At 42.3% G+C, this 17,583-nt stretch overlaps 1 protein-coding gene across 2 annotated transcripts in view; it reads left to right on the top strand.

Annotated features, from left to right (window-relative positions):
- Positions 1-251: 251 nt before the first annotated feature.
- RNF10 (ring finger protein 10) overlaps positions 252-17,583 on the top strand; it is a 31,199-nt gene continuing 13,867 nt past the window's right edge. For both annotated transcript variants that reach the window (XM_060170491.1, XM_060170490.1), the window contains exons 1-6: positions 252-546; positions 9,188-9,387; positions 14,313-14,512; positions 15,606-15,696; positions 16,720-16,904; positions 16,984-17,120. In XM_060170491.1, the coding sequence (XP_060026474.1) occupies positions 390-546; positions 9,188-9,387; positions 14,313-14,512; positions 15,606-15,696; positions 16,720-16,904; positions 16,984-17,120 (970 nt within the window). In that variant the 5' untranslated portion in view covers positions 252-389. The remainder of the gene's footprint in view (positions 547-9,187; positions 9,388-14,312; positions 14,513-15,605; positions 15,697-16,719; positions 16,905-16,983; positions 17,121-17,583) is intronic.

Below are 17,583 nucleotides of genomic sequence, written 5' to 3'. Positions count from 1 at the left end.
AGACACTTGTCCCCGACACCAAGACAGCAAGCCCTCTCCCTTGCCCCGCGGCGGGAGAGCGTGTCCGGCCGGCCGGCGGGGCTCGCGCACCCTCCCTCGCCTCCCCTTTCCCTGCAGCCTCCGCCCCGCCAGGCCCGGCCCGGACCTCCGAGCCCCGGCCTCCTCCTCCTTCTCGGTCACCGCCGCCGCCGCCGCCGGGCTCAAGAGCCCCGCCCGCCGCTTCTCTTTCCAGTTTGAGAAGCCGAGGAAGGAAACAGGGAAAAATGTCGCCATGAAGGCCGAGAACCGCTGCCGCCGCCGACCCCCGCCGGCCCCGAACGCCATGAGCCTGGGTCTCCGCCGCGCCCGCTCCGCTCCGACTGCCGCCGCCGCCGCCAAGGCCCCCTTTGATGCCGCAGAGCTCCCCCAGCGCCGCCGCCACCGCCTCCGACATGGACAAGAACAGCGGCTCCAGCAGCTCCTCCGCCTCTTCGGGCAGCAGCAAAGGGCAACAGCCCACCCGCTCCGCCTCTGCAGGGCCGGCCGGCGAGTCTAAACCCAAGAGCGGTAAGGGCGGGCTCCTGTGGCGGGGGGCGACTGCTCCTAATGCTGGGGAGGATCCTCGCTCGTGTGCCAGCTAGGTCACCCAGGGACAAGCTCCGCTTTCTACTAGTCATATCTTTCTCTTTCCCATGGCTCCCATTACTTCTAGTTAACACTTAATGAGAACTGTACTGCGTGGTTTTAGTACATCCTTGCATTAAAGCTCGAAATAGCTCGGTGAAGTAGATGCTATTCTTATCCCCATTTTGCGGATGAGGAAATTGAGGCTCAGAAAAGGTGAGGTCACCAGCTAGTATGTGTAGTAGACCTGAAGACCTGGTTTGTCTGACGCACCAGCGTACGCTCCTAAAACCACTAAGTTCATTTACTCTTAATGTTGAATTAGAATTGGGTAGTGTTCAAGTTTAAACGGGAGGGTGGGGCCCAGAGATTTGTTAAACTCAAATCTCATGTTGAATGACCTGGTCCCAGATCTCCCCAGATGAAGAGGACTCATCTTTGAATGGCTTTGTTTAGTGTGGAGTAGTGGTTAAGAGACCAGCCTCTGGATTCAGTCTTTTTAGGTTTGTCAGACCTTGAGTGAGTGTCTCAGTTTCCTTACCTGTAAAGGTGGAGAAAATAAATTAACTTAGGAAACAAATGAACTAATGCTTAGGAGAGTACCTGACACCTGTTATGCACCAAATGCACAACATGTCTATTTCCTTGTTAGACTAGGATGGTGTCATCTTATGGGGAAGATTTTGTCATTTCTGTAGTCATGCCTCTCAATATTAAATATGACCATCATGATGATAATAGCTACTATTTATTGAGGGCTTACCATGTGCCAGGTACTGGGCTAGGCTTTTACCTCTTTTTTCAATACTCCAGTCACCTGTCCAGCAGGGTGGAATTGTTCACATCTAAAGAAGGAAAAAGGTGAGAAGCCAGGAGATCTGGAGTTGAATGTCTTCATCTTACTTCAGAGCTCTGCTCTTTTGTATTTTGATTAAATTAGCAGTAATAGGAAATGTTTTCAGTGGGAATAGTGGGGATGTGTGGCAGAGAGGGGAACATTTGGAGTCCCCAGATGTGGAGCTCCAGTTGTTTAAAACTTCCAAGATTAAGAAAACTGCAAGACTGACTTAAAAACCAGAAAAACAGCTGTAAGGCTGAGTTGAGTTCAGAGTTTTTCTGCTCTATATAGCAAACTTGTTTACCTGGTACGTCAAGGTCTTCTAGAGCTTGCTTTTGGAACTCAGGTGGAGACCAGTTGTCTTGATAAGAATGAATGCTTTAAACATCTAAGCAGGGATAAGTGTAGACTCTCAGGCCATGTCAGGCAGTATTATGTAGACTAATTTTGGGGTTTTGCACATGTGTAGGTTTATCGGAGATCTCCCCTAGAGATAGAGGTTTGCCAGTCCTCTTGGCCAGTGTTGGAACTAGTTTAGAACAGTCTTCATATTTTTCAGTACAGCTGGTAAATAACTTTTGCATTCTATTCCTAGATGTTAAAGATTCTGGTTCTCCAGCTATCTTAATTCTCAACTAATTTTTCTGGGGCTCCTGTTTAAGCCACTAACTTACAGTCATGAATCAGTTGCAGTAAATGCCTTAAGTTGATTTATTATTTAGTGAAGCAGTAGGTGAAAGTTTGCCCCAACTCAAACAAAATAATACAGCAACAAATCTGAGGTATGTAAGGCATTTAGCTTGTATTGTCCTGATTTTGAATATGTTGATTAGTGGAACTAACTCTCATTACCCAACAGGATGATGCAGAATTCTATTGTGGTTTGACCAAAGTAAATATTTGTCAGTGTTAACATTTCAGTCAGACTTGTATAGAGTAAGTATTAATTGCTGGGTTCATTCTGACTGAAGTGAATTTTTTTTTTTTTTTAAGCAGCTACATAAAGGGACTTCCCTGATGGTCCAGTGGTTAAGACTCCACGCTTCCACTGCAGGGGGCATGGGTTCCATCCCTGGTAGGGGAACTAAGATCCCGCATGCCATGCGGCATGGCAAAAAAAAAAAAAAAAAAACCCATAAAATACTCTTTTTTTTTGGCCGCTGCTGCCATGGGGCATGTGGGTTCCTTAGTTCCCCAACCAGGGATGGAACCCGTGCCCTCTGCAGTGGAAGCATGGAATCTTAACCACTGGGCTGCCACGGACGTTCCCCTTCCCCCCCAAACAAAAACCCCATGAAAGACTTCTAAAACACTATTCACCTTATCAATTGAAAGCTTCTGAGGAAGGAAGTAAAAACTCACGGAAAGGACTTTTTTGCTGGGCTTTATGAAATACACAGGTGTGCCCTCTGGTAGCATTAGTTTTTGTTTAATGTGTTTGTAAGAGAGCTTGAATATGTTTGCCATTGCTATTGCCTACTTTTCTGGCTGCTGCTATGTATATTCCCTTAGCAAAAAGGAAGGATAGGCCTGTAGCTAAATAGAGTTCATCATCAACCATAATCACCTGTTTGCATTTAGGAACAAATTCAGAGACAGTAAATAGAGATTAAAAATGGCTTAGGAAACTAGATATTGGCTAAGGTTGAGCTGAAAGGTAGCATATACTGCCTTAAGAACATTACAACTAAGACTAATGCTACCATAGCAGATATTGTTCAGGATCTCTTACACAGTGACTTCTACTTCTAGATGGCTGCTCTAACAAAAGAGTAGGTTGAAATTTTGCATAATTCCGTAAAAAGATTTCTGTAGGATTTCAGAAGCTGACTCAACACTTGATGTACTTGATTCAGCTGGAAATTGTTGAAGGGACCTCTTGAGTTTCATGGTACTGAGTTGAAGGAAGAACAGGAAAGGTGAGGTGAAAAGACATGACTTACAACTTGTCTGTCTTTTGTTAAAGTAACAAGAACAAGAGTTTTTCAGTTTTTAAATATTTAATTCCCTTTTCCACTCTTCTTTTCCTACCTCACATGAGAAAAAAATCTTTGGTTTCTAATTCTGTAAACCATGTGTGTAATAAATGGTCATTTGCTTCCTAGTTACATGATAAATATACTTGAGTCTTTGTTCCTGCGACTGGCTTAGGTTTGCCCTTCATGCACACAGGAAATAAGTACATTTGGCTAACAGGATTTACTTGATCTTTCTGGCCAGATTGGCATACCACAGTTTCTTTGCCTTGGCTAATTGCTTCAAACATTTGCATAATACTCCTTTTCTTGGATCTATTCCTACAGTTTTGTTCCAGTAGTGCTAAGATGTAGTTCTAAGAACGTTCAACAGTAAATATCCCAGGAATGTAGCCCAGAGGAGAGAGGTGGTTTAGAGTTCGGGGAAAGTTGTTTAGAAAGAGCAAAGAGGGACTTCCGTGGTGGCACAGTGGTTAAGAATCCGCCTGCCAGTGCAGGGGACACGGGTTCCATCCCTGGTCCGGGAAGATCCCACATGCCGCGGAGCAGCTAAGCCCGTGTGCCACAGCTCCTGAGCCGGCGTTCTAGAGCCTGTGAGCTACAACTGCTGAGCCCACATGCTGCAACTGCTGAAGCCTATGCGCCTAGAGCCCATGCTCCACAACAAGAGAAGCCACTGCAACTAGAGAAAGCCTGCGCACAGCAACAAAGACCCAACACAGCCAATAAATAAATAAAAATAAATATTTAAAAAAACAAACAGTAAACTGATTTTAAAAAAAAAAAAGAGCAAAGAAAGTAAAAAGAGGCAAGAGAGAGACCTGGCTGTTTTGGGGCAAACAATGGACCCTGGCCCGGAACCAGTCTCTTGCCCCATCCTTCTGGGTGGGGGATGGTACTGCCATGGAGGTTAAAGGAAGGTCAGGTATTATGAAGCAGTTATTTTGAGGTTGGTGGTATGAAGCACTGTCCTGACACTCTTCCTCTTATATTCCGGTACCAGAAGCCAGGTTACTAGGGGTAATCTGCTCTGAAGAAAGCCTCTGAGCTGTAAATGGACCTGGAGGTTTTGATGGCTTTGAAAATTGAGGTGACTTAAAGCCTTCAATAAACACCATTTAGGGAAGTTAAAAGAATTTCCAGGCTGGTTGGCTTGAGTCCTTGGTTTCTATGGCTTTTTGAAAGTCTAATAGGTGCTCTTGATAGGAATTTTAGATTTATTAATAATAGGCTTTCAAATAACAGCAACTATGTGCCAGCCACCAGGGTAGGCATTTTACAGAAGTTTTCTCTTAGTCCTCATGACTCTATGAGGAGGGAGGGGAGAGGATTAGCCCTATTTTACTGACAAGAAAACCAGGAGTTAGAGTAATTGTCCAAGTAAATTCCTAAGAAGTCCCAGGCAATATTACTAAGTACACTTTATATAAATTCACTTAACAAGCAAGTAACTTATTGGCACATGTGTCATTCCTGATACCCCATCTCTCTTCCTTTCATTCAGAATTAATAATTTCAGCTGGACTCAGTTATCAGTTGATTCTGTAGTAAGGCCATATGTTGCCCCTCCAGAGGTGCTTGTCAACTGCTTTGGATGATGGGTAAGCAACTTGCTTGTGACATGGCATGAATCAGCAGCAGAAACTTTCTGGCTGGTATTCTGATCTGTAGACTGTCCCACCTGTTACAACTACAGCTAGAAATGTTGATGTTGCCAAATTTTTTAACTGAAAAATTTATGGCCTGTTACTTGGTAATTGGGGGAAGAGACTGAAATATGCTTACTGTTACTTGGTGGAGACCTTTCTCTTAGGGAAATGTGGGACAGCTGAGACACAGTGGATTAAGTTTTTTTTTTTTTTTTTTGGGTTAAGTTTTCAAGTCTCCTGTGTTCTGGATTTGAGCCATTTAACTAATGGTCCATTTTGGAATGTGTCTTGATAGTTTTTGGCAGTTCTCAGCTCTGGGTGTGCATTAGAATCTCTTAAGGACCTTTTTTTTTTTTTTTTTTTCTTAATAAGGATGTGTGGGGCTCTTCCCTAGCAATTCTTTCTGATTCTTTAGGTCTGGTTTGGGCCCTGACATCCATAGTTTTAAAAGTCTCTGCAAATGATTCTCTTGTGCAGCCAGGATTGTGAACAACCACTTTGAAATTTAAAACTTTCAACAGAGAATATGTGTGTCCTAGGAACTTAGTTTGACTTTTTTGTCTGTTTTCCAGAATCTAAAGCAGATCACCTCATTGCTATCTCCTATTAGAGAAAGGAGGACAGATTCATCCCCCAACTTATTCACATGTATATTCTGGCAAGTTGCCTCAGAAATAGCACTCCTGAGTTTTATCTCTGGGTCCCAGGCCTAACTACCTTCAATCTTCAGCTGCCTGGGTCTAGAGATAAGAGCCAGCCTCTCACTTTAGATGTCTGACTTCACGCCTGTAGGTAAGTGAAAGACAAGATGAGGGAGTGGATTTTAGCAACTAAAATCTTGAATCCTTATGTGGTCAGTTGTCGTAATGTTTTAGAAGTGAGCAGTTCACTGTCAGCAGTTCTGTAAGCATTATGAAACCATTTCCTTGCCAGTGTGGTAATAAGTGAAGAAATGAAAACAGCCCTCCTTCTGAGTGCCAGGTTACCTTTTTGAGCCCTTGAAGTGTAGAATCTGGCTTTACCTAAATCTGTGCAGTCTAAATCTATTAGGTCTTGAAAACAACAGGGTCAAATGCAGGATCATCTGAAATAGTCTTGGATAATAAGGTTTGGGGAACATATGTTTTCTGCATATGCCTATCCTCTTCATAAAACCTCATTTCTTTTCATGGTAAAGTTAGCTGGGGTTCTGTATCCCTCTGAATTTTCCGTTAATTTGAAATCTTACTAATTTCATGGGTTCAGAGCAAGGCAGAATTTGAGATCTGAAGTTTCATTTTCTAATTGTTACCACTGATGCCATGTTTGACTGTAACTGTTGCGAACTGAAGTAGTAGGTAAAAGTCTAGTTCTTAAATTCTAACTTTTAAGCTCTGGTCACTTTCTCTAACTGGGATTGAAAGGTGACTGGTAGGAGTGAACCCTAGCCTGGCAGTGTTTCTTTGACCATCTGTTCTGTTGACAGTGCTGCCATCTCACATGACTGGTCAGGTTTGGAGAGGATGACATACCTCTCATTTATCCCATGTTGCTGGCAAACTGAGTGTGAAGTGGTTGCTTCGAAAATCTGGACTCTGGTTTATCAGCTGATGTTTCCTTTTCCCTGAGGATATGCTTCACCTTGAATTTATTTTTGTCTGCTGTAAAAGAAGCTGGTCACCTTGTCTAGAAATAATTTCTTGTAGGTACTTACAGTTTTTTAATTATCCAAATTATTAGTATACAGAACAGTAATTCTGTTTACTTAGGTCAGAATTTTAGAGGGTGAGGCCTGAGCACAAGAATCCCTTAAAAGCTCATCTGGGTGATTCCTACAAACTGTAGGATTGAGAACCACTGTTTTAGGCCAACGTGAATAGCTTCATTTCCCAAAGGTAAATGTCATTAACAGCCTGCTCTGTTGCCTTTCCAGAGATGTTTCTATTAATTATATATTTTTAACATAAATAGGATTAAGCTATATTTTGGCAGGTGGGGGGGGTTGTAGTTTCTGAGGCTTATGCTGGAGTCTTCTTTTTTTTTTTTTTTTCCTGCGGTACGCGGGCCTCTCATGGTTGGGGCCTCTCCCATTGCAGAGCGCAGGCTCCGGACGCGCAGGCTCAGAGGCCATGGCTCATGGGCCCAGCCGCTCTGCGGACTGGGGCACGAACCCGTGTCCCCTGCATCGGCAGGCGGACTCCCAGCCACTGCGCCACCAGGGAAGCCCTGGAGTCTTCTCGACTTTATAAACTACCACCCCTTTAAAGTTTGAGAGTAAGCCTAATGGATTTCTTCATTAAAAGTCCCCCAACTTCTGTTTTCTCTGTTCTTGCTTTTAAAGCCATTAAAGTGTAGGGTACAGACTTGATTTGGTCAGATTTCTCTGTTGAAATAAGGCAAGATGAAGTGAGTGAAGGGACAAGAAAGATGAGTCTTTTTTTGTCTGAAGACTAATTTGGGGACCTTTCACCGTTATTTACTTGGTATGGGTCTCAGGTTCTCAGATAGGTTTTATTTTGCCTCCTCTCCCCTGCTTTTTTTTTTAAAGCTGGTAAACTTTGGCACATGTTAAATGTGTCTGGGGGCTTCCCTGGTGGCACAGTGGTTGAGAGTCTGCCTGCTGATGCAGGGGACACGGATTCGTGCCCCGGTCTGGGAAGATCCCACATGCCACGGAGCGGCTGGGCCTGTGAGCCATGGCCGCTGAGCCTGCGCGTCTGGAGCCTGTGCTCCGCAATGGGAGAGGCCACAGCAGTGAGAGGCCCACATACCGCAAAAAAAAAAAAAAAAAAAGTGTCTGGTCAGGGTTCTTTGTTCAATTTGGACAAAATAATCTATGCAGTTCAGCTCTGCAGTAGAAAAAGTGGGGCAAAGAATACAAACGAGCTCTTTACACAAAATACAAATGGTTAACAGACTGAAAAAATGTTTGTTGCTAGTCATCAGAGAAATTCAAATTTGAAACAAATTATTTTGACCCTTCAATTTAACAAAGTTTATTCAACTCAGTATTATAAAGAATGTAGTAAACTAGATGTTCTCTCTTATACTGTTGTTAGAATATAAATAAATTGGTATGGTTCTGGAAAGCAACTTGAGGATGTGTAAAAGGCTTTATGATCATACTTAATCTGCTAATTCTACTTTGAGAACTTGACATAATTATACACACAGGCCTCTGTATAAAGAGGCTCCCAATACTATTATATTAAATAAACAAAAAGTCAGAAACCACCTAAATGTACAACAAATTGGTTATGTTACGCCATAGCATATGGTAGACAACAGTGTGGCCATTAATCATGTTTTTGAAGCCTAGGGGTGCATGCAAATGCTCAAGGAGTAATAGGTGGAAGACAATATATCTTATATGCCTGTCATTCTGTGGAAGACGTGTGATGAGTGTATAAAATGGAGAATAAAAGGAAATTAAACACTTCATAGGTTGGTATTCCATGGGCACTGGCGAATTTATTCTTCTGGTTTCCAAAATTGAACTTATGTTCTTGTAATTGGAGAAAAAAAGCAAGAAACAGTTTTTAAAAGGGTATAACTTCACGCTGATATACTCTTAGAGTCCAACTTCTTTTGTTTTGTCAATTTAATAGCTTCTCAGTTTGACCTCTAAAACGTATATAAATATTGTTTTGCTTTTGTGCTTTCTGTATATCTGCTAAGACCTAGGCCACACCATTGCGGTATAGGGTCTAGCTGTGTTGTAGTAATTTAAGAAGAATGCCTTCTGTCCTGCCTCCAGATAAAGTACTTTTCCTTAATATAGATAGGCTGTTCTTTTTCTGTCACTCTGTCTGAATGGACTTGTATCAATACAAGAGCAGTGATTAAGCTCTGTTATAAAGAAAGACATTGTGAACTGAGAGTCTGTGTGGTTTGATCTATATTGTGTCCCTCCTGAGGGAGGGACCCTTTAGGCTTCATTCCAAAAAAAAATTTTTTTTTTTCACCTTACTGTGTAATGTCTTGCCGAAAGCACTGATGCTCTGGCCCAACCCAGATAGCTTGGAGGTCATGGAAGGGCCCACTTACCTTTGTTTAAACACAATTTTGTTGGGAGGTGGAGAGCAATTCGTCAAGTATATGTATCATTTCTTAACTAATTTTTTCACATTTCTTGCTTTCAGATGGAAAGAACTCAAGTGGATCCAAGCGTTATAATCGCAAACGTGAACCTTCCTACCCCAAAAATGAAAATTTTATCAACCAGTCCCGTCGCTCCAATTCACAGAAAAGCAAAACTTTTAATAAGATGCCTCCTCAAAGGGGCGGCGGCAGCAGCAACAAACTCTTTAGCTCTTCTTTCAATGGTGGAAGACGAGATGAGGTATGGAATTTTAGAATGTCCTTTCTAGAACATAAGAAGCATGAGGTCTGATCCCCCCATCCCCAGTTTATTAGTGGTTGGGAAGGGGTGGGAGCAAGAGTTCCCCCCCTTTCTGAATTACTTGAGTAGTTGAGGATTAACTAGGTTTGAACTTCTCCTCCTTTCTTCCCTTGAAGGTTATGAACATTTTCTTGGAAGACATTGTAATTATGGATTGTGAGAAATTATAGCAAATTTCGGGTACTGTAATTTGTATCATGCTTTAAAAAAATTTTGTGTCATCCTTTTATTATCACTCTTGATTTATAGGTACACTTTGGAATATTTAGGTAATAAAATGGCATTAATTAATGACATTAATTTGCCCAGTAGTATCTAGAAAAATGTAAAATGCTATATATTCTTAGTCCCAGGTACTCTGATTTTAGGAGTTTCTTAGATATCTTTCTTTAAGTGCATAAAGACTCATGTACAAGGGAGGTCATTGCAACATTGTTTGTAGTTGCACAATTTAGGAAACAAACTAAATGCTATCAGAGTTAAATACATTGTTGGTTAAATATATTATCCTGCTGTTTGAATGTTGCCTACTATGTAACCAGTATACAACAAGATTTAATGGATGCACTAATGGAAGAATTCATTCACTCACCAGAAATTTATTCCTCATCTACTATGCACTAAATATCATTTAGAGTTTGGAATACAGCATTGGGTAGAGCTTATAATCTAGTTTGGGGAGACAATAAACAAATCGTTATGTAATAAATACAATTATTAAATTAAAAAAAAAGTAGACTGAGAGCGGTAAAGGGATAGAGAGTAACAAAGAGTAGTTTTAGGAGGTGGCTAAGGAAAGCTTCTCTGAGGACTCTCTGAGTCCTGAATGAAGCAAGGGAGCACACAGTAGAATTTGAGGAAGGGTGTGTTAGCAAGAGCGAATTTACAAGTACAAGGGACCAGAGATGGTAATGTTTTTTGTGTGTTTGAGGTAAAGCAAATAGGCTACCATGGGTGGAGAAGCAGGAAATGAAGCCAAAGAGTAAGACAGAGGAATCAGATCACATAGGCCCTTGAAGGACTTTGGCTTTTGTTCAGAGAGATGGGAAGCTATTGGGGGGCTTAAGAAGAGAAGTAAGGTAATCTGACTTGGAATTGTAAAGGGGAGAGTGGAAGCAGGGAGACTAGTTAGGAGCTTATTAAGGTATTCCTGGTGAGAGTGATTGAAACAGAGTGATAGTGATGAGAGGGGATCATATTTGGGGAGATAGTTGCAGGTAGAGCCAGCAGGATTTTTAAATAGATTAGATGTGGGGTTTGAGCAGAGAAATAAATGACTAGTGTTTTTGGTAGGGGCCCAATTCAGGTACCGTTTGCTGAAATGGGGGCAAGTTCAAGAGGAGTACAGGGTTTTGGGATGGGGAGGGAAGGGGGATGTTTAGATTAGATAAAGAATGTCATTTGGAAGTGTTATATTTGCGTTGAGATGCCTGTTGGATCTCTGAGTATAGATAGGCTGTTAACTGAGTCGAGTTCAAGGAGGAGACCCTGGCTAGAGAGCTGTCCATGTACACTTGGTGTTTGCAACTATGGAACTAAGTGGGATCATTAAGGAGTGAGTGTTGCGAAAAGGGAATAGATTCAAGGACTGAGCCTGGAGTCAGGATGATAAGGAACCAGCAAAAAGGGAGGAAGAGAACTGAAAGCCATTTGGAGAAATGGCTTGTTTTGTCCTGTGCTGCTGTTAGGCTGGGTAAGAAGATTCGGATGGAAAGTTGACCTTTAGATTTGGAAATGGGAAGGTAGTTTAGGTTTTTGGCCTTGCGCTGCTTTGGTGGAGTGGTGAGGACAAAAACCTGATTGGCATAGCTTTAGAGAGGATATGAAGAAGAAACAGCAAGTTTAGATAGTTACTTTCTAGTGGTTTTGCTCTTACAGGGGACCAGAGAGGTGAGGCAGTAGCTTGAGGGGAATGTGAGGTCAAGAGAGATTTTAAGCTTAGAGAAATGCAGCATACTTCTGCTAATGGGATTGTTCTGGTAAGAGGGAAAACGTGATGCAGAGGAGAGAGAGAATTACTAGAAGTGTCCTTGAGTTCCTGAGGAGTTGGGGTCTAGCGCACAGGTGGAGGAGTTGGCTTAGGAGCTTCACCAGTTCATCCACAGTAACAAGAGGAAGGCAGACTAGGAGCACGTTGGAGTTCTTTTCTGATTGTTCTTACTGTCTCAGTGAAGTGTAAAAGGTGAGCCAAGAGAGGAGGTTTGGAAACCAGAGGACTGGAGGATTTGTCTGGGTGTCTGGGGGAATCCGTGGAGCACAGAAGCGTAATAGGATTGCAGTATGACCGCTGGGCCGCAGAAAGGTCTACTTTAGTGAGGCTGGTTGGTATGGTGTGGTTGTGTTCTTTAGCCATGTTTACTTGCTCTGATGCTGTGGATTAATTGGAAAGTTTTGCCCGGTGAGTACAGCTGACAAAGAGAAGAGGGCAATGGAATAGGATCAGAGCCAAATAAGGAAAGAAGATTTGGGGGGAGGGTGTTGGATCACTGGTTTGGAGATCCCAATGGAGGTGAAAAGTTGTTAGAATCAGAACTAACGGAAACAAGCTGAGAAAGGAGTGAGTTGCTGGTAGGGTGCTCAAAATTAAGATGGTGGAAGAGGTGCAGTTATTACCACTGTGGTCTAGACTGTAGAGCAGTGCCATCCAGTAGAAATGCTAAGATAGAAATGGCAAGCCAAATATGTAACTTAAAGTTTTCTAGTTGTCACAGTAAACAAGTAAAAACGATGAAATTAATGTTAATATATTTAATCCAATATAGCTAAAATGCTCTTTCATGATGTGGTACTGGCCACATTTCAAGTGCTCAGTAGCCATCATATCTGGATAGTAGTGGCTGCTTTGTTATGACAGCACAGCTCTAGATGGTATGCCCATGGCAGTGGGTGGCAGAGGTAGAGTGGAGGGCAAGCTGATTGGAGGAGAGGAAGTCAAGGAACTGAGAGGTGAACATGTTGGAAGTGTAATCAGGAATTATGATGGGCAGTATTAGAGACAGTGGGCCGTTAGTGGTAAAAAGATGAAGGTAGAAGGTTGAGAATGTGGTAGATTTTGTTGAGTGAACATGAGCTCTTATCTGAGTTTGGGGCATTAGAGTGGAAGACTGATTAGGGGAGGCAGAGCCTATGGAGATGAGAGTCTAGGGGTGAGAGATAAGGGATGACCTGGAAGTCTTGGGCTTCCTCTGGTGAGTTACATAAACAGTGAGGGGGAGGTGTTGTCTCCCAAGATCTGTTAAGATAAAAGGAGATTGCCTAACTGTGTGATATGCCACTGTATTTAATCATAAAGATCATATACTCTGATTCCGTATTCATAGAATATCTCAGAGGATATATTGGTTGCCTCTGGAATAGAAGGTATCTTTGGCTTTATCCCTTTTTGTACTCTTTTTGCCCTCACCGCGAGGCATGCGGGATCCCAGTTCCCCGATTGACCAGGGATTGAACCCGCGCCCCTTGCAGTGGAAGCGCTGAGCCTCAACCACATGACCGCCAGGGAAGTCCGCTTTTTTGTACTCTTTAGATTTCTTTATCGTGTATATACAAGTGTTGCTCATTAAACTCTAAATTTGACTTTACTAACAAGCAACAAAAGCCTTAAATTTGCATTTCCTTTGACTCAGTAATTCCTACTCTACATTCAAAAGAAATAATTGTAGGTGCTCAAATGTTTGTGCACAAAGGTCTGTCAACTGTGTTTATCATAGCATTATTTTGTTAATGCTGGAAAAGCCATGAACAATCTGTCCTACACTAAGGCATTATAGTATACCTATCGTAATATAATGGTATATAGCTATTTAAAGTGACTCTTCAGGGACTTCCCTGGTGGTCCAGTGGTTAAAGACTTCGCCTTCCAATGCAGGAGGCGCGGTTCGATCCCTGGTTGGGGAGCTAAGATCCCACATGCCTCACAGCCAAAGAACCGAAACATAAAAAAGAAGGAGTATTGTAATAAATTCAATAAAGACTTAAAAAAAAAAAGGTCCACATCAAAAAAAATCTTAAAAAAAATAAACGTAAAACAGGCTTACCAAAAAAAAAGTGACTCTTTACTAGTATTTAGTGACAGGGCCAAGTGCCTATGACGTTAATTGGGAAAGTGGGATTAGAAAATGGACTAGCTGACTTATAGCAGGTACCTGTACCATTTCAATTTGGGAATGTTAGGAGGACCACAAAAGCTCCAACACAATAAATCTTCCATCTCTGTGCAATGGTATTTCTCACACGTGGTTTCTTGTCACTTTCTAAGCTGTTTCTGAATGTGCTGATTGGATTTATTTCTGGACACAGAGCTAGTCTGCCTACATGTTCTAATTCTGTCAGTTTTAATTAACAATGAATAGCAGTGTGTGTCTTAGACAGGAGGTCTCTGGCAGGATCCTGAAGCCTATGGCAGTTAGTAGCTGCCTGCAGGCCGCCTCCAGAGTATAGTTCCACAGATTCATTTTGACCAGAAACAAACCAGAGAGCAAGTAGCTAACAAGAGTGAAGGTGTAGGAGTCTTACGGGACTGTGGAAAGATTAATCCGGTAAGTAAATCTTTGTGCTTCAAGATAGCTAGAGAAGTTCATGCTGGGTTTTGTCATTTAATGGTTAATTGCCACTTAGGGCAGACTAAATAGTTTATAAGTAATTGTATGTTAGAGGCTCTTTTTCTCTTTTTCCACTCCCATCTAGATCTTAGGTAGACTTTTGCATTACCCCGTCCTAGGAAAATTGTTTACTAAATATAAGCCTGTGTTTTATTTAGTTAATATTTTAAGCCGTGTAGAAGGAGGGGTTGTGCAGGTTTCTGCTGTCATTTAGCAAGTGTCATCCTAATCTAAAATCCTCTGATTTATTCTCATTCTCTCTAGGTAGCAGAGGCTCAGCGGGCAGAGTTTAGCCCTGCCCAGTTCTCTGGTCCGAAGAAGATCAACCTGAATCACTTGTTGAATTTCACTTTTGAACCCCGTGGCCAGGCAGGTCATTTTGAAGGCAGTGGACATGGCAGCTGGGGAAAAAGGAACAAGTGGGGACATAAGCCTTTTAACAAGGAATTGTTTTTACAAGCCAAGTGAGTATGGCTACTCTTAAGAGGGAAGTGAAGTTGAGCCTTTGGGCATTTGTGGTGCAAAGAGGCTTCTTTTAAACTACTGTGGGAGAGAGGCGGAAACAGAGTTGATTCTCTCTCTCTGTCTCTCTGTCTCTCTCTCTCTCTCTCTCTCTGTCTCTCTCTGTCTCTCACTCACCTCACTTTGAAAACACAGATGTGTTTCAAGTGGATGTTCTTGGTGCTCAAAAGAAGATAATAAATTTATTTATTTAGCTTAAATAAATAAATGCTAAAATTAAATAATGCTTTAGTATCATGATGAGGTAGTAAAAGTGTTTGCTTTGGAATTGAATCCAGATTTGAATCTTGTTTTGGCCTTCGACCTTGGGTAACTTACCTAACCACTTTGAGATTCAGCTTTTCCTCTGTAAAGGAGGAGAAATTACTTAAGGGAGAATTGAGTGCCAAGTTGGAGTGCTTGGCATACATTTGCTCAAATACTGATTCTCTTTTGTTTCCTTTTGTGTGGCATTAGTTATAATGTAAGGTTTGACCTTGGATCTAGACTGAAGTAACCATTTAGTACTTTATATAAACTGGTGGGAGTTCCCTGGTGGCCTAGTGGTTAGGATTCCAGGCTTTCACTGCTGTGGCCTGGGTTCGATCCCTGGTCAGGGAACTGAGAATCCCCTAAGCCGTGTGGCGTGGCCAAAATAACCAAAAAGCTAGTACTCAAAAGATTGAGTGGGGACAGTTTTTTCTACTGCCTTGAAGACTAGTGGTTTCTGGGGGTGAGGGAGGAGATCTGGCTTCCCTTCTGGTTGATGGAGCCACAGTCTGGCTTAATTTTAGTTCAGAGGAGGGCCTGCAGGCAGCTTGGCTGGGCCTGGAAGCAGAAGAAACAGAGTTCATGGTAGACTCCTACCCGCTGAGTCTTTGGATTCCTTCCAGAGCCAGGACTTGGAACTGAGGCTGAAGTCCTAGTTTAGTGCTTCACAAAGCATGGCTGCTAATGGCCTGCATTTGATTTCTAAGTAAAGAGATGATGAATTTCTGCTGAAGGCTTGTTGGTAGATTCTGACAGTGCCTTTTACTTGTCTCTCCCTATTTTTAGCTGCCAGTTTGTGGTGTCTGAAGACCAAGACTACACAGTTCATTTTGCTGATCCTGATACCTTAGTCAACTGGGACTTTGTGGAGCAAGTGGTGAGTAGCTCAGCTAAGCTTATAACCTGTTAGTGGGAGAGAGAACTAAAGAAAGGGACCGTGGTGACAGCAGCTTTTGGCTGGGTTTACTGCTGATCCCACTTTCTGCCTGGCCTTAGTGTAGATGTTTTCCAGAGATCAGTCCTGGTTTCTTCTGGAGTTCATTTTGTGCTAATTGGCTCTGGCCTGCAGGACTGGGTGTTGGAGGGCTCTGATCTGTAGGACAAAAGCAGTCCTGTCTACTACCTCTTCTCTTCTGGGAAGAAGTAATCAGAGGAATATGAGAACTCTGGTTACCCTCCTGACCCAGGATGGACTCATTACATGGACACTGCTTCATTGGTAGCCATTTGTAGTAATCAGTATCAGATTAGGCCTTGGCCTTGTGACAGGTGAAATGAGCTACACAGCTGTACTTCTGTCCAAGCTACTGCTGTGTTTGTTTTCTCTTCTCTGTTATGGGCTCTGGGTATCCCCTTGTCACTCCTAGGTTATATGATGTAGTTTCAAAATGATGGACCCAAAGCCTGGACTCCCATTACTGTGAAAATTCATAGAATCATCTGAAAATGACATAGAAGGTCTATGAAACTTAGGTTTTATATGCATTGGTTTAAAAAAAAAAGTAGAGACGTACAGTATAAAGTGGAAGTCTCATTGACTCCTCTTTTGGAAATTACCGGTACATTACTTCTAGAACCTTCTTGTGCCTTTATGTATGCGTACATATAAATCTTTTTTTGTAAATGGGATCATATATTGATTTCTGTCATTTTTTCCGTTTGATGTAGAACCCCCAAAATACCTGTTGTATAGTTGTTTTAGTATATTAAACTATTATTACTGTTTCCTTTATGATTTGCTTGAAGTGCTATTGTACATATACCTGCACTGTTGAACAGTTTTGTGAAGATGTGTTGTTAGAGCTGTATAGGGATGGGGATGGAAGAGGAGAGGCTTTAACTTTGGTAATCCGTAGTCATTTCTGAAAGTAGTTTAACTTGTGCTGGCATTTTGTTTCAGCGCATTTGTAGCCATGAAGTGCCATCTTGCCCAATATGCCTATATCCACCTACTGCAGCCAAGATAACCCGTTGTGGACACATCTTCTGCTGGGCATGCATCCTGCACTATCTTTCATTGAGCGAGAAGACCTGGAGTAAATGTCCCATCTGTTACAGTTCTGTGCATAAGAAGGATCTCAAGAGGTAAGACAGAGATATTTACTAGATTAGATCCCAGTCTGCTAACTCCTTGCCCTGCTACATATAAATGTCCATGTTACAGTGTTGTTGCCACAGAATCACATCAGTATGTTGTTGGTGATACCATTACAATGCAGCTGATGAAGAGGCAGAAAGGGGTGTTGGTGGCCTTGCCCAAATCCAAATGGATGAATGTAGAACATCCTATTCATCTTGGAGGTAAGTTCGGTTAATTTGGGGGCAGATAATGGTGGGTGTATACCCTTTAAGGTTCCTTGAATATATCTTTTTACTGTCAGAGATTTAGCCTTTCAGCAAGCCATTTCTGGCATTTCCAAATTAGTCATAGTGTTCCAGTAGGTTGGGGTGGAGTTTGCAGAAAGTGGTTTCATTCTTGGTTTCAATTTGGTTCAGTTGTAAAATGAAAAATTAAAGTACATATAAAGCTTTGTTGAATAGTGTCTGGCTCTGTGCCCAGGTTTTGGGGATTCCCCAGTCAGCCAGTCTTGCCACCTGTCATCAAGGAACTCGGTGTCTAATAGAAGAGACAGACTGGTGGCCAGGCAGTTCGGATCTAGAGTGTGGGCAATGCTTACAGTGGGGGAAGTGCAAGAGGTTGTATTCTCTGTATTCCACATGGAAATGAGCATTGAATTAAAGTGGCATTTCAGTTTCTGGGCAA

Source organism: Lagenorhynchus albirostris, chromosome 14 (assembly GCF_949774975.1).
Source record: "Lagenorhynchus albirostris chromosome 14, mLagAlb1.1, whole genome shotgun sequence".
Classification (NCBI taxonomy): domain Eukaryota; kingdom Metazoa; phylum Chordata; class Mammalia; order Artiodactyla; family Delphinidae; genus Lagenorhynchus; species Lagenorhynchus albirostris.
This window is presented reverse-complemented; position numbering and strand designations above follow the sequence as displayed.